This window comes from Zalophus californianus, chromosome 5 (genome assembly GCF_009762305.2).
Source record: "Zalophus californianus isolate mZalCal1 chromosome 5, mZalCal1.pri.v2, whole genome shotgun sequence".
Lineage (NCBI taxonomy): Eukaryota > Metazoa > Chordata > Mammalia > Carnivora > Otariidae > Zalophus > Zalophus californianus.
The window spans coordinates 38,819,893-38,836,998 of NC_045599.1; the positions used below are offsets into that span (position 1 = coordinate 38,819,893).

At 35.7% G+C, this 17,106-nt stretch overlaps 1 protein-coding gene across 4 annotated transcripts in view; it reads left to right on the plus strand.

Annotated features, from left to right (window-relative positions):
- Window positions 1-17,106, plus strand: part of TCERG1 (transcription elongation regulator 1) — a 61,860-nt gene that overhangs the window by 25,647 nt on the left and 19,107 nt on the right. For 3 of the 4 annotated variants that reach the window (XR_003521988.2, XM_027605047.1, XM_027605046.2), the window contains 5 exons: window positions 4,909-5,069; window positions 6,493-6,549; window positions 6,890-6,956; window positions 9,460-9,595; window positions 10,421-10,510. Coding sequence is in view for 3 of the 4 variants with exons in the window: in XM_027605047.1 (XP_027460848.1) it covers window positions 4,909-5,069; window positions 6,493-6,549; window positions 6,890-6,956; window positions 9,460-9,595; window positions 10,421-10,510 (511 nt within the window). In the remaining variant the exon portion in view is untranslated. Of the gene's footprint in view, window positions 1-4,908; window positions 5,070-6,492; window positions 6,550-6,889; window positions 6,957-8,043; window positions 8,095-9,459; window positions 9,596-10,420; window positions 10,511-17,106 lie in introns of all 4 variants that reach the window. The other variant, XM_035727598.1, reaches the window with a different exon arrangement.

Consider the following 17,106-nt stretch of genomic DNA (forward strand, 5'->3'; position numbering starts at 1 on the left):
TGCTTAACCTACTGAGCCACACAGATGCCCCATAAGAGACCTTTTTATGCATGCTATTAACCTCTTTGATTTTTACATACATTATACTTTGTCCCTACCTGTTGATTATTGTTTTGATGTCTTGTCACACATAAGTTCTATATTTCAATGAGATCAAATTTATTGATCTTTTATTTATAGCTTCTACGTTCTAGGTATTTCTTAGGGACTGTCCCTCACCCCCCAGTGCAACTATATGTTCCTAGTGCTTTTATAGTCCATGTGAATACATGTAAGGTAACTGCTTGTGTAAATTATTTTCCAGGTTCTGTCAGAGAAAAATGTATTGTCAGTAGAACTTTAATTCCTTGATTTTTTTCTATTTCTTATAAAATGGGTAAATGCTAACTTTAAGCAAAACAAATTACTCAGGGGGTGCCTGGCTGGCACTTTCAGTGGAGCATGTGACTCCAGATCTCGGGGTTATAAGTTTCAGCCCCATGTTGGGTGTAGAGATTACTCAGAAAAAAGAGGAGAAAGGAGACACAACAAATTTCTTAGCTAATAAGCAGGCTATGCCACTTCATTTGGATAATCAGATTTTTATTAGTGTTTCTATCTCCTCATATCTTTAAATGTTGTTCTTGAAGTAACTGTTTCTTTAGAGTTAAGAAGCTAAGTGTAAAACATCAAGTTTCATATTTTCCTTCAATATCGGGATTTCTTTTTTCATGGTATTTTACAGCATTAGTTTGACTCCTTAAAATAGAGAGAGATCAAAATTAGAAGCATTTTTTATTCCTTAGGATCAGTAAACTTTAGTTTCTGGTCTAAGAGAGTTTTTAATGTTTTGACAAAAGTTTTTAAAGGTTATGGACTGGGATGCCTGGTGGCTCAGTTAGTTAAGCGTCTGCCTTTGGCTCAGGTCATGATCCTGGGGCCCTGGGATCGAGTCCTGTATCAGGCTCCCTGCTCAGTGGGAGCCTGCTCCTCCCCCAGCTTGTGCTCTCTGTCTCTCTGACAAATAAATAAAATCTTTAAAAAAAATAAAGGTTATGGACTAATTTTGGTTTTTCCATTGTTTACTGAGATTAAATCCTAGAGCTTTAGTTTGCAGTTACTTTTACAGTGTCCTGCAGAGTGCACAGTGAGGGCTGCTTGTATTTGCCGTGCTTTCTTTGTGTATACTCTGTATTGGGTTTTAACTTAGGAAAATTGATCTTTCAAGTTTTATTCACTTTTGCATATACTGAGAATAGTACGGGGCCACTAATTAATTTGCTCTCGTGTTTCTGTAGGTTTTTGTTGTTTCCAGAGCTTTTTGCTCTGGTATTTTATTATGAAAAAGTTGAAACCTATGGAAACGTTGAAAGGATGTTTCTAGAACAGTGAGCCCCATATATTGACCTAGCTTCTACAATTAACATTTTATTCTATTTGCGTTATTATTTATTTACCATCTCTCAGTGCATCTGCCAGTCATTTTTTTGATAGGTTAAAAGTTGCACATATTAGTACACTTCATCCCTAAACATTTTCTCATGCGTACATCCATATTATTAGCACAGGGCAGGTTTTTTTTTTTTTTTTTTTGAGATTTTATTGATTTATTAGAGAGTGAGAGAGAGTGAGCAGAGAGGGAATGGGACAAGCAGGCTCTGCTGAGCCTGGAGCCCGATGCAGGGCTTGATCCCATGATGCATGAAATCATAACCTGAACTGAAATCAAGAGATGCTTAACAGACTGAGCCACCCAGGTGCCCCAGCACAGGGCAGTTTTTTGGTACAAGAATTCTTTGTTCATAATTTTTCTCTTAGTTCTAAAATGTTCTGACAGCTTCTCACTCCACATTTATTGTTAGGACTGATGGAGTATATTAGCACACTTTGGTGTTTTGAAACCCTCATGAATTAGTAAAATAGCATCTCTTTCTTAAAGTAGTTACTGTTAATAATTAAATAGTGTTTTAGAAACTGGCATAGAAAATTTAGGGTCGTTTTTTTTTTTCCCCGCAGTAAAGTTAAACATCTGTCAAGATGGCTTAAGTATCTCAGGATTGTTCTTTTTTTAATTTTTTTTTTAAGATTTTATTTTTAATCTCTACACCCAATGTGAGGCTTGAACTCACAACGCCAAGATCAAGTCACATGCTCTCCCGACTGAGCCAGCCATGTGCCCCTCTCAGGATTATATTCTGATGGAACATAGTATATAACATGTGTTTACCCCTCACCTGCTTTTATTTATTTATGTTTATAAAGATGTATTTATTTGAGAGTGAGTGAGAGAGTGCATGAGCATGAGCAACAGGGGCAATGGGAGAGGGAGAGAGATTCCCCAGCAGACTCCATGCTGAGCACCGCGCTGGACGTGGGGCTCGATCTCACCACCCTGAGATCATGACCTGAGCTGAAACCAAGAGTCAGGACACTTAACTGACTGTGCCACCCAGGGGCCCCCACACCTGCGCTTAAAATTAATTGTAAAGAGAGGTCAAAAGTAGAAGTGTTTTGTTTTCCCTACGATCACTGAGCCTTGGTTTTTTGTTGGATTCCATGACAAAAAAAAAAATGCATCTAGTCCCATTTCCACAAAAGATTTTGATTTAGTAGTACATTATACATTTTCTCACTTTTAAAAAAAGATTTTATTTTTAAGTAATATCTGCACCTAGCATAGGGCTCGAACTTAGAACCCCGAGATCAAGAGTTGCATGCTTTTCAGACTAAGCCAGACAGGAGCCCCCATTTTCTCATTTTTTTTGTGTTACTTAAGTAAAATTTAAGTACGATGAGCAGAAATATTTGAACTTCATTTCCACAATTAAAATAAACATTTCCAGTAACCCTGAAAGTTTTCTTGTGTTCCTTTGTTATGCATCCCTCCTTTTAATCCCATCCCTAAGGATCCTTCTGCTTTCTGTTATTTTAGATTACTTTGTATTTTGTAGAATGTCATGTCAAGAATCATATACTTTTTTTGTCTAGCCGCTTCTTAAAAATATGACAAGTATGTTGAGATGATTCACATCCCATACAGTTCACTCATTTAAAGTGTACAATTCCATGATTTTTAATATATTCACAGAGTTGCGCAGCCATTACCATATTCAGTTTTAGAACATTTTCATTAGCCATTTTCATCCCCCCACCCCCAGAACTTTAAGAATGTTGCTTTACTTTGTTCTTGCCTCTGTGGTTTCTGGTAAGACATCCAGCGTCATTGGACTTGTTCGCCTGTTTGTGGTGTGACATATTTAGAAGCCGACGTAGAAAATTTAGGGTAGGTTTTTTTTTTTTTTAAGTAAAGTTAAACATCTACGTAAGTGACATTTATGTAAGGCATTTTGATATAGTCCCTTGGGTTTCCTGAAAGCCTATTGATTCTTTTTTTCCTCTCTTTCTTCAGGTGGGATAATTACTGATGTACTTTTAGTTCACTGATAATTCCCTGTCATCTCCATTCTGTTCTTGAGCCAATCTAAAGAAATTTAATTTCAGTTGTGTATTTTTCTTTTTCTCTTTTTAATTTTTTAATTTAATTTTTTTAAAGGTTTTATTTATTTATTTGACAGAGACACAGCAAGAGAGGGAATACAAGCAGGGGCAGTGGGAGAGGGAGAAGCAGGCTTCCTGTGGAGCAGAGAGCCTGATGTGGGGCTTGATCCCAGGACCCTGGGATCATGACCTGAGCCGAAGGCAGACGCTTAACGACTAAGCCACCCAGGCACCCCTTAATTTTATTTTAATGTATGATATTGTTTTAGGTGTACAATATAGTGATTCAGCACTTCCATACATTACCCGGTGCTCGTGACACGTGTACTCCTTAATCCCGGTCCCCCTACCCACCTCCCCTCTGGTAACTTTGCTCTCTGTAGTTAAGAGTCATTTCTTGCCTTGTCTCCTTTTTTTTTTTCCCTTTGCTTCAATTGTGTGTTTTTCATCTCTAAAGTTTTTTTTTTTTTTTGCAGTTTCTGTTTCTCTAATGAGAACTGTTTTCAAGTTTTTTTTTTTTCTTCATCTCATGAACTCTAGTTATAATTGCTGCTTTAAAGTCTTCGATTTTCTCAACAATAGAGGTTTTATCTGATATTTTCAACATCTAGATCAGCTTGGCTTGGCAGCTGTTGATGAACTTGTCATTATCTGGCCATAAGTACCTGGTTTCTATTGGGAGTTTTCACTGCCTGTGCTGCCACCATCATGTACCGTGTGACTGTGGGCTCTTAGGGCAGAGGTGTAAGGGAGGAAAAATGGGAAATTTACACCCTTGCAGTTGCTGCTGTAAATATTAACTCTCTTCCATACTTATATTTATTTTTAAAAACTGTACACAGTCCTTACATTCTCTTTTTTTCTATTTTGTCTGAATTTCTTGTAATGAACAGGAACAGTGAGCTCTAGTGGGCTCTGGTGTCATGGTGCAATCAATATTTCTTATTTTTTATACCAGATAGAGTAAGATATTAAAGACTTCATAGTAGGTTGCATTTGAGTTTTTAAAATTCTGATTTGGTAAGAAATACTAAGAAGTATTACATAATAGGTATTGTGCTGTGGTCTGTTCTTTAGTTTTAGAACTGCTTAATAGCATTCTTATTTGTTGCCATTGAATTCATCCTTTGTGATAGGTTAAAATGTAACACTCTCAGACTGAGCCAGCTACACCAAGTTCTTGAGCGCTCTAACCACTGATTATGAATTACTTTGCTTGTCTTGGTTTTTCTCAGTTAAAATACTGAACTGCTGTTCTAACCTTAGCCATTCAGTTCTCTCCTCCAAAAATTGTATTTGGCCCTGTAACTATTAAATACGAAGGTGTCCTCACCACCCCTCCACCTCTCCTTTAGGCAGGATGACAGTAAAAGACTTACCTATCAAATATGTTCCATAACAGAAGAAACTGATATTTGAATCAATTCGTAGGTGTGTTGTTTGGACTGGTGATGAGCGGGTCTTCTTTTATAATCCTACCACCCGTCTTTCTATGTGGGACCGACCTGATGATCTGATTGGAAGGGCAGATGTTGACAAAATTATTCAGGAGCCTCCTCATAAAAAAGGAATGGAAGAAGTGAAGAAACTAAGTAAGTTTTAAATTAGGAATTTATCCTCTAATTTTATTATTTTTTTAATATTTTTACAGAAAATTTGAGGCCATTTAGGAAGGAAACTTGCTGTTTTCAAGGAATATAAGAAATTTGAGAAATGGGAAGACCGTCATGCTAGTTTGAGTTCAGTAGTAGAGATATTAAAAATTAGAAAGTTTGGACAATTATTTCTTTGTAAAATATTTACATGTATATTGTTTTTAACTTACTGTCCTCGCCAAGATTTTTAGTTAGTCCAGGTTATGTTGGTTCTGCTTAAGGTTTGCTCTGTGCTTGCTTAAAATATTAAAACACTCCTCAGTGATTCTCTTAGCACTTTTTATAACTAGTAATATATTTTTTGAAATAATCAGAACTGTACAGAGTATTTTAAAAATATTGTTTACTAAATTTTTATAAAATTCAAAATTTTGTAAAGTTATAAAAGCTTACTCTTTTAAAGATTTATTTATATTAGAGACAGAGAGAGTGTGTGGTGGGGGGTGGGGTGGGGGGAGGGGCAGAGAGAGAAGGAGAAAGAGAATCCCAAGCAGACTCCCCACTGAGCGCAGAGCCCAACACAGGGCTCAATCTCATGACCCCAAGATCATGACCTGAGCTGAAATCAAGAGTTGGACGCTTAACTGACTGTGCCACGTGGTCGCCCCAAAAGCTTACTCTTTTCAAGCAGATGAAATTTAGGGAATAAAAGCCTTATTCCTGACAATAGAGAAACAAACTTTACTAAGAGATTGTCTTTTAAGGTACCTTGTGTTCAGACAGCATTTCAGTAGATATAATGGACACAGATAGTTTTACATAATTTTTATTGCATGTTTTTTATTGGTAATTTGCCCTCATATTGACATGATTGTGTTTTTATAGAACCCCCCCATGTGCTATAGAAGCATAAATGAATCACCTAATACTTCCAGTGAAATCAGTCCAAATATATGTCCTAATAATTGAGCAATCTTTATGGGTTATATATATGTGGTGCTACATTTTTTGCCTGTAAGTCATTTCCAAATCAGTGAAACTTTGCCTGCCTAGTGGTAAAGTCACTAGGCACCATTTTTTCCCTTCAGCAGTATCTGTTTTATAGCTGTGATATTGATGATACTTTATAATCCTAGTGTTGAATTATGCCAAGGAGGTATGAGATTTGCTTTTGTTTTTATGACTGTTTTCAAATATTCAGTTCAGTTATTTGATAAATATATCTCATGAATAAACATTTCAAATGAATTGGAAGTTTAAAGGGAAGATTAATTTAGGAAGTTTAGAATTGTTTAATATTTTATAAAAGAGAGAGTATTATGGGATGGGTATTTTATATAAACAGTAACTTTTTAAAAGAAAATATTGTGTAATATGTGCATGTAACTATTCATAATAATATTTGATATATTTTTGCCAGGACACCCGACCCCCACAATGCTGTCCATCCAAAAATGGCAATTCTCTATGAGTGCAAGTGAGTAAACTATAGATTGTAGTTACCTTTTTTTTTTTAGGATTTTATTTATTTATTTGTGGGAGAGGGAGAGATAGCATGAGTGGGGAGGAGAGGGAGAAGCAGGCTCCACACTGAGCAGGGAGCCCAATGCGGGGCTTGATCCCAGCATCCTGGGATCATGACCTGAGCCGAAGGCAGATGCTTAACTACTGACTGAGCCACCCAGGCGCCCATGTAGCTACTTTTTAATACTATTAAAGCAAGTGTTCTGGTAGTTGCTAGGATTCAGACTTAAATGTTTAAATTGTTGCTTGCCGAATTTTATTCTGACAAGGTTTAATTAAATTTGATCTTACAGTTAAAGAAGAACAAGAATTAATGGAAGAACTTAATGAAGATGAACCTGTTAAAGCCAAAAAACGGAAGTAAGTAATACTTACAGTTCATGTAATTCAGGGAGATTATAATACTATTTCAAAAGTTATTAGGTCCCAGTCGGTTTGTGGTTGGGACAGGTAATGTGTATTTTAGGAGACATAAGTCTTGATTTGCTAAGGCCTAATATTAGAAAGCTTTGCTTTAGAATGTAGAAATGGTGTCCCTTCTGTTGCTAGATGTGCAGAATACTTGATTACTTAAATACTTGATTACTTAAAGAAGTATTATAAAGCCAAGTGACATTTTAGGAATTAGATGATAAATTATTTTCAGTCATTCATTAAGCCTGAATTGTATAAAAAAATTGAATTTCCTCTTTAATGTAGACCCCAAAAGACACCATTCCAGAAATTTCATAAATACAGACACACAGACTTCTCTTTTTATGTACTTGTCACTTAGCCAGTCCTTGAGTCTGTGTCATTGCTACCTGGTGAAGAGGGAACCTGTGAGCTTAGAAAATGCTTTGGGAGAAAGAGATTGCCATAAGCAGGAGCATTAGGTTGGCCAGTGCTCTGTAATTGGGTAAAATATGAATGTTTCTAATTATGGGGGATGAAAGGCTTGGCTAGATGTGGGTGGGTGGGGGAGGAATGGGACCATTATTTAGCAGCAAAAAGGAAAGTTTGACGACATTATTAGGAACTGGATGAACCGTAGTCCTTATCTAAAAAGGACAGATTGAATGCAGCCAAATTATGGCAAAGGAATCAGTAAGACAACCCCTCGGAAGGGTGGTTCTTTTTAAAAAATCGTTAGCAACAATGTTAAAGGAATTAAGATATTAAAGAGAGTCAGTCATAATCAACCGAAGTAACATAGCTGTTTTCATTTTTGCAGTTGACTTTTTAGTTCTTGACCAAATATGTAAATATTAGTTGTAATCAACTGATTTTGAGTCCTTAAATAAAATGTAGAATAAAACATTTGTTTTTTTAATAGTTATAAATGACTGTATTCATTCTGTTTATATAAACATAATTTTAGATGTTCCTACAATGTTAAACTTTTAGGTTGTTTTTAATTGTTTGTTCTTATAGACAACTCTGTAAGGTTTTTAACTGCTTTTATCAGGAGAATGTCAAAGAAGTCCTTTATGTGGATTGCCCGAGCTTCTCTATTTAGGTACAAAGTTAAAAGCCTATTTTTCCTGGCTTAGTTTTTCTTTATTTCTTTTATTGAGATAGATAGTGATAGTTTGTATTGTGACATTTCCATTTAGTGTAATTCTATAAAGGTTATTTGTTTTCATTAGTTATATTTCTTGGATGTCTTCTAATTCTTTATTTAAATAGTTTTTAAATAAATTATTATAAGAGGGTATATTGTTTGGCAAATTACTTTTACCTGTTTGTTTTGTGCATATCTTAGGTCACAGACTATCTCGCTAAGTTCCTGCAGGTCACGGACTGTGTCTTCTATTTCTTTTGATTCATTCTCTAAGTTGCTAATTACCTCTCACTTAACATGTATTTGTGGGTTAGCCTTAGTTCCATTTAAATCTGCTGGGCTACCTTCACTTCCCTATAGAGCATGCTTTTGAAATTGATGATGTTTTGTTTTCCTGATTCCCTTAAGTTTGTGTAGGGAATATGAACCAATTTTATTTTTATACTTAGATCATATTTAAGAAGGAAGATCTGCCCAAACACACACGAATATTATTGAATTACTTACTGTTTTGGATTATTCACATGAACGGGCCTTCTTCATAGTGCAGATGTTTGAGAGGTGACTCGATTTCATGTTTACAATCTCACTTGAGTGAGAGCAATATCAACAGGGTTGTCCTTAGCCCTGAGGTGCATTTTTTGAGGAAAAAGAAGTAGTTTAGTCATTGGTGAACAGTTGTAATTCCAACTAACTACTCCTGGGCCTATGTTGCTCTCTGGGACCTGTCCTTCAACTTAAATCTCAACTTACCACCCAGAAAGTGAGTAAAAAAGATGTCAGGTAGGTAAGGTATATATCTCACATATCCAAATGGCCAAGTTTGCAGATATTTTCATTTTATTTTCAAAATGAATATTTGAGATTACTAAGATTTATCCAATTTTTATTAAATTAAGAAATATTTTATGTATCTATAATGTAAAACATTTTGGAAAATACTGTTTTTCCTGTATCATTTCAAGAACTAAAAATTACATTTTGTGCTGTTTGTTTCTAACACATAGAGTTTTACTGCAATGTTAGTTTTTTGTTTTTGTTTTTGAAAGTAAGGTAGTTTATTCTGTGTATCAGGGAGAGAGACAGCACAACAATATAGCCATTGTAACATCATTAGAAGCTCATTGTAACTTTATTATTATTATTGTAATGGAAGTTGCTTATCCCTTAGAGTTCATTTGAAACCCTCAGTGTAATTTTTTTTGCCAAAAATATGCTGCTCAGTAGTGAGTCTTGAGTATTCCATTGATGTAAAGATTTTAGTAAGATTCCATATTAATATTTTGTCAGTTGATGCCTTATATTTTATTTTTTTTATAGGAGAGACGATAATAAAGACATTGATTCAGAGAAAGAAGCTGCGATGGAAGCTGAAATTAAAGCTGCCCGAGAAAGGGCCATTGTCCCTCTGGAGGCCCGAATGAAGCAGTTCAAGGACATGCTGCTAGAGAGAGGGGTCAGAAAACAATCTTTGGGGGAGATATTTCTGTTTTGTATAAGTAATATAAATATGTCTTGCTAAAAGGTCAAGTCTAAGGTTAGTGCTCATGTTGGGGGGGGGGATAAGGGAAGCCTATCAAATTACTGTACTCTCTCAAACAGCCTTTTTCTTGGCCCATCCTGTCATGTTTAACTAAATGCCATTTTACTATCCTTTTAAATATAAATAACATTTAACATTTATTGGGTCATTACATTTTGGTGAGTAATATAAGATGAGTATTAACAGAGTATTAACATTACAGAATGGCGGACTACGAGGGATAGGTAAGGCATATATAATTCTTTAATACTTCCCAGAATGGTTTTGGTTAAAGGAGAACTGGTATTTTATGATATTAATTAATAAAGCTTAATTGAGAGGGGGTTTCAGCCTTTTGGTTCACATATTTACATATTCATTTGAATAAGTATGTTTGTTCAGTTTAAAATCACAACATTGTTCACAAGATTGGAGAAAGCCTGGGAAATCAAAATGCAAATCTTCAAGGCTTTTTTTGATGTACTGATTTTTAAAATGTCACACAGTAGTGGTTATTTTAATGACTAATTAAGTGTGTGTTATTTCTATATAATATAGAAATGTTCAGAGCCAATTAGTGTGGAAATTTGCTGTTGCTAGCCTCCCACTGCTTGTCATTTATTAGTGATGGAAACTTCAGTATGGTTTTTATTATGTCTCCTTTTTAAGCAGATGTCCTGTAGATTTCAAGGAAAATTATATGACCTTTATGTTTTTAGAGCCAACTTAATTATGAGGCAATACATTTTTATTTTAAAGGTGTCTGCTTTTTCAACATGGGAGAAGGAGTTGCACAAGATAGTTTTTGATCCTCGGTACTTACTTCTCAATCCTAAAGAGAGAAAACAGGTAAAAGGAAAATAACATTATTTAAGAAATGTATATCTCTTAGCAGCATAATTTTTAAAAATGTAAGGAATAAAATACCATCCTTCCCCCCGCCCCGTAACACAGTACTTTAAAAACATAGTCTTATATCTGAGAACACAGTTCCTGACTATGTGGACATTTAAATCGTTAGTTTTGCCTTTATTATGGACGTGGCTGTTGCTTCATCAGCATTTTGTCTTTATGCCTCATACATGCTGAGGTTGTATTTAAAGTTTTCAAATTGCATTTCATTGTGCTTAATTTACTTTTTCTTGGGCAAATGATGCAAATTTAGAGTAGAAAAAGAAAAGTACAGATGGATGGAAAGGAAAAAGAAACACCTACAGTCTTACCCAACTGATGGGACCATGATTGGATACTGGTGTTTTAACCTTCCTGTTAGTGCCAATATATATGTATGAGAGTGTGTGTATTGTAGATAGACAACATTCAAAGACATGTTTACGTTTCATGTGTACATTCTACATCTAAGTGGCAGCTGTTAAATGTCTTTTCGTTATACACTTAAAGAATTGATGGATACTTGAGGGTGTCTGCTGAACTAGAGTTAACATGAATTAGAGTCGCCTCTTACTGAGTTGCCATTGATTCCCATGGCAGTACATACCATCTTAAAATGATTGCTTCTTCCTCTAAAGCATTGCACACTTTCAACTTACATAGTTTCTGAATTACCTGGACCACCCAGACAGTGATCTCTTTAGAATGGTGAGTATGTTGAACCACTTGCTATAGGGCTGTTGAGCTACAGGATTTCATTTGATAGTCCGTCCTTTATATTGACAGTTTAACAGTTGGAATAATTCTCTACACTGCTTGTGCCATTATGCATGTAGGTCTCATGACAAACTTTTATGATGAGAGAACATTTATAGTGTGCCAGACATATATTTTGTATGTGTAATAGAAAAGCATGACTTCCAGATACATTTGCATCTGCATTTCAAGCATAGTAGGGTTTTTTGGTTTTGTTTGTTTTAAACTGTGTGATGGTCTCATTCTCTCCTGGGTTGATGACCCTATCAAGTATAAATCAGCCTTGATTCTTTACGTCTCCCCATTGCACATTTCAAGTCTGTCAGCAAAATCTACCTCTAAAAGCTTGTAAATACAACTTCTTATTCACCATTTCCGCCACTCACTGTATTTCAAGGCACCATGACCATTTCTCAGCATCCTTGTAGCCTCTGACTGATATCTTTGCTTCCTTCCGTTCTTGCTTTTTCTATAGTCAAGTTCTTTTTCCACATGGCAGCCACACTAATTTTAAAGTTTAAGTGACAGATTAAGGCATTGTTACTGTTCCCTTGCTTAAAAAATATCCAGGGCTTCCCATTTCATTTAGGATAAAATTGAAATTCTTTATGGTTAACACTCTTAACTGCATACTTCTTGAAGCTCTTTTCTTAGATTTATTCATTCTGGCCACACTTCCTTTTTTATGCCTTAACAAGTAAGGCACATTCTGGTACTTCTCTCAGTCTGGAATGTTCTTCCCCCAGGTGTCTGTGTATGCTCTGTCATTCAGGTGCTTGTGCAGATGCCTTCTGATCAGTGTATCTCTGCCTTCTTTCCTTTATAGCACTCATAGCTCTGATTATCTAAAATTATCTTCTGTCTCCTCCTACTGCAGAATATAAATTCTGAGTGCTGGAACTTTGTTTTGTTCATTGTTGTATGTGTAATGCCTGGAACAATGCTTAACCTAAATATCTCTGGAGATGTACTTGAAAATTTTTGAGACTTTCTCTTCATGCTACTGAGTGTTACAGTTTCTTACTGAGTTAAATTACAAGCATGTATTGAGAGCTAAAATTCTTTCCCAATTTAGGAGGCATTTGGTAAACTGATGGTGTTACTTCGTATTAGGAGTAATAGTTAAAAAGAGGAAAAATACCAAGCATTATTTTATTTAAATAAAAATTTTACTTAAATGTTCTCATGCCATTTGAGTAGAATTCTTACAACTGCAGTTGTAAGAAATGAATGGGGAACCTAACATTTGGCATTAATCCATGTACTTTTTCAGTACTTAGTTTTATTATTTGCATAAGAGTATAAAATCAAGGAGAAACCTGTTAAGTGCTAGGTTACATATTTGCACTTTGTAACTTCATTTCTGAAATACGTGTTTTGATTTAAAAAAACTAACAATTTCATTGGAACTGTCTCATAACCTAAAAGTACATCTCTTTCACTTCTGTCCTTTTCTAGTTTTCTTTGGATTTATGTATATCTTACATCATTATAAAAGAAGTATTTTATATAATTGTAACTGTAAATTTTAACTTAAGATTTTCTTTATATAATCTTGTTTTTGATAAAAGATAACTTAAAGAGTCAGAAATATTTTTGTTTTTGTTTTTTGTTTTGACGAGTTTATTTTATTTTTTTTAAAGATTTTATTTGACAGAGACAGCAAGAGAGGGTACACAAGCACGGGGAGTGGGAGAGGGAGAAGCAAGCTTCCTACAGAGCAGGGAGCCTGATGCGGGGCTCGATCCCAGGACCCTGGGATCATGACCTGAGCCGAAGGTAGATGCTTAACGACTGAGCCACCCAGGCACCCATGTTTGACAAGTTTAAAAGTGAATAACATTTTTCAACAGAATCATACCATTTCCATGCAGGATTTTAGGCTCTGATATAGAGACCAGTTAGGCTAACACTTTAAAATAAATACTTTATTTCAAAAATAAACATTTAATATAGTTATGTGTTATTGAGAGCTTTTTAAGATCGATAGTGTTAGAATATGGTAATACATTACCAGGATAGTTACTGACTGTCAACTGGCCATCTTGGCTACTGTTTACTGCGTCAGTATCAAATTATAAATTGAATTAAATTGAAGTGAGAATCAAATAATGGAGCCTTGTTGAAAAGGAAAAACTTCTCTACACATTGAATACTTGGACATCAAATGTGTAGGTATTTTTCCACATCAGTCGGTTCTCTGACAGTAGCTGGCTGACCCACCATTAAGTTGAATTCTGATACTGTCTGCATGGAATTAGGGTCAGATCCCACAGGTTAAGGGCTTAGTCTCACAAGATCTGCCCTCTCTTTGAATGCCAATCACAAGTAGTAGGTTCCCAGGTTCTGCACCCTTTTGTTGAGTTTGGCTACAAATCAGGGTTTCCCATAGTACCCTCCTCAGGTTTAATAATTTGCTATAATGGCTCATAGAACTCTGGAAAACACTTATGTTTACTGGTTTATAATATAAGAAAGGATATGATAAAAGATACGATAAAGGATACAATTGAACAGCAGATGATGTACATAGGGTGAGATCTGGAAGGGTCCTGGATGCTGGAGCTTCTGTCCCTGTGGAGTTGGGAGTGTGCCATTCTCCTGGCACATGGAAGTGTTTACCAAACCAGGAGCTCTCTGAACCCCTTTGGTTACAATTTTTATGGAGGCAGCATGACATAGGCATGATCAATTAAGTCATTGACCATTGGTGATTGGACTGAGTCACAGCCCTTGGAAGTTTCAATGCTCAAATGACATGGTTGGTTTCACTGGTGACTGTCTGCCAACCTGTGGTTATCTAGAAGCTTTCCAGAAATTATTTCACTGACACTAACTTAGGTATAGGTGAAAGGGCCTTGTTATGAATAACATCAAATTGTTCTTAACACTTAGGAAATTATAAGGGTTTTGGGAACTCTGGCCAGGAGCCAGGATGAAGACCAAATACATATATTTTCTTTTTTATTTAAATTCCAGTTAGGTAGCATATAGTATAATACTAGTTGCTGGTACACAATATATACTTCCATACAACACCCGGTGCTCATCCCAAGTGCCTTCCTTAATCCCCATCACCCATTTCACCCGTTCCCCCCCACCCCAACCTCTGGTAACCATCAGCATGTTCTCTATAGTTAAGAGTCTGTTTCTTGGTTTGTCGCTCACTCTTTCTTCCCTTTGCTCATTTGTTTTGTTTCTTGAATTCCTCATATGAGTGAAATCATACGATATTTGTCTTTCTCTTAACTTACTTATTTTGCTTAGCATAGTACTCTCTAGCTCCATCTGTGTTGTTGCAAATGGCAATACTTCATTCGTTGTTTATCAAATATATATTTTTTTCTTTTTTTTGCTTCTCTGTTCTTTTTTTTTTACTTTTATGTTTTCTTACAACACAATACCACACCCATACTTTTCACAAATTTATATTTTGAAGAAAAATATACATAAAGAAAAGTCTAAAAATCCCAAGTTTCACAAAGTGCGCATAAATAGTTATGCAAGACAGCTAAGTCCTAGAGGATTGTATTGCATAGTGCCTATAGCTAGTAGTACTGTATTGGATGCTCAGCGTTTTGCTAAGAAGATAAATCTTAAGTGTTCTTAATACCACATATAAAATAAGAATAAATTAAAAGGGCTGGAGGAACGTTTTGGAGGTGATGGATATGGTTTTGGCATAGACTGTGGTGGTTTCCCAGATGTATATTTATCTCCAAACTTACCAAATTGTATACATTAAATGTGTATAGCTTTTTGTATGTCAATCATACGTCAATAAAGTGATGTAAAAAAAAAGCAAAAAAATGGAATATTACCAGCACCCTAGAAGCTGCTTTGGCTTAGACAGTGTATAGCCCTTTATTTTGGATGGTTTTGATTATACCTATAAAAGTCAACTAGGAAGTTTTTAAAAACTTACTAACTTTCATGGTGTTAATTACAACATTTTGTTCACAAGTTGATGTTGTAAGAAAATAACTGCTTAAAGTAGGAACATAAAGCCCAAGTGTATTGGGAGGCATGACACAAATAATTAGGAGAAACTTGGAAGCATAACAGAACTCCTAATTCCTAACCTTGGTGTGGGATATCCCAGAGAGGGGATGTGAAGTTTTCTCGAGCTTCTGAAAAGAAAGTTAACATAAATTCACTTGGGTTTTATTTCTAATTTATTACTTTTACAAATAAGAAAGTACATACCAAGGGGGTGCCTGGGTGGCTCATTTGGCTGGGACCCTTGACCCCCCCTTGTCTCCCTGCTCAGTGGGGAGTTGGCTTCCCCTCCCCCTCTACCCGTCCCCCGTGTACTCTCTCTGAAATGGATAAATCTTTAAAAAAAAAAAAAAAAGAAAAAGTACGTACCAAGAAAGGAGAGAGGGGTTGAAAAGAGCCCTCTTTCCCATTTCCGTCAGCATGCAAATGCTTTCAGGATTTATTGCAGTGCTATATTTAGAGGGTACTGAAAATGACCTACATGCCTAGCAGGAGACTGGTGAGATAATTGTAGATATTTCTGTATAGCTATTAAAGATTAGTAGATATATATGGCCTGACCTGGAAAGAAGTTTGAAGTTTTTTAAAGAAAGCATTTTTTGTTCGACTTTTTCTGAAGATGTGCATGCACACATTTAAAGAGTCAAATAGTTATATAAGATATGCTAGGAAAAATATTAGAGTGCTGCCCCAGTTTTATCTTTCTGAAGACATTTCTTCCCAGAGCCTTCTGATTTGCTTCATTCTGGACTGGTTGCCCTCTACACCTGATGTATAGCTGTCATTTTTGAGGATGACCAATCTTTACTGTCATCCTGGAATCTCCCTCTTCTCTCTTTTTGGTGGGCTGGGGGTGTGAGGGGGGAGGGTTTACCTGTTTCCTCCATCATAAGTCTTTTCTTTCTTGGTTTACTCCGTTTTGACGCATTTCATCCGTGTAATAGCTTCTTGGGAGAACATGCATGGGAAATAAATTTCTGAAGCCTTGCATATTTGAAAACACCTTTATTGTATATCCTTAATTTGGAATTGTTTGGTTAAGATATTTGAAATTGGAAATCTTTTTCAGGATTTTGACGATGTTGCTTTTTCTAGTTTTCATTGTTTTTGAATCCATCTTTACTTGTTCCTTTGTTTATGGACGTGTTTATTTTTCCTTCATAGGCATGTAGGATCCTTCTCTTAGTGTACAGAGTTCTGAAATCTCATGGTGATTATGTGCCTTTGTGGAAGGGGCCCACTGTGCTGGGCCCTTGGTGGCCCTTCTCGTATGTGAATTTGTATCTTTCAGTTCTGGGAGATTTTCTTGTATTGCTTTTTTGATTTGTTTCCACCTGTTTAAATTTGCCCTGGTGGGCTTGTCCTTAAAGTTTTTTTTCTCTTGTTTTCTACCTCTGCCCTTTTTTAAAAAAACATTTTGGGTGACTTTCTCATCTTTATAGTCTGATCCTTTAATATTTCATTTCTTCTGTCATAATTTAATTTCTAGGATTTCTTTTTTCTTTTTCTTGTTTTATGGTTATAGTATCTTAGTTTTATGAGATTGTTGAGGATTTTTTTAAGTTTTCGTTTTTATACACAGTTTCTGTTTTCTATTTTGGTTTCTATTTTTCATGCTGGAGAGTTTCCTTAGATGTCTTTAAAGAGACCTGGACTTCTCATGATTAGGAATGAAGCACTAAAATGCTCTTTGGGCACTCTGAGCATCTAATTGGGCTCCCATAACTTGGCTTTACTGTAAAGCCTTGCTTCTCAAATCAGGGGCCCTTTTGCCCCAGGAGACATTTTTGGTTGTCACA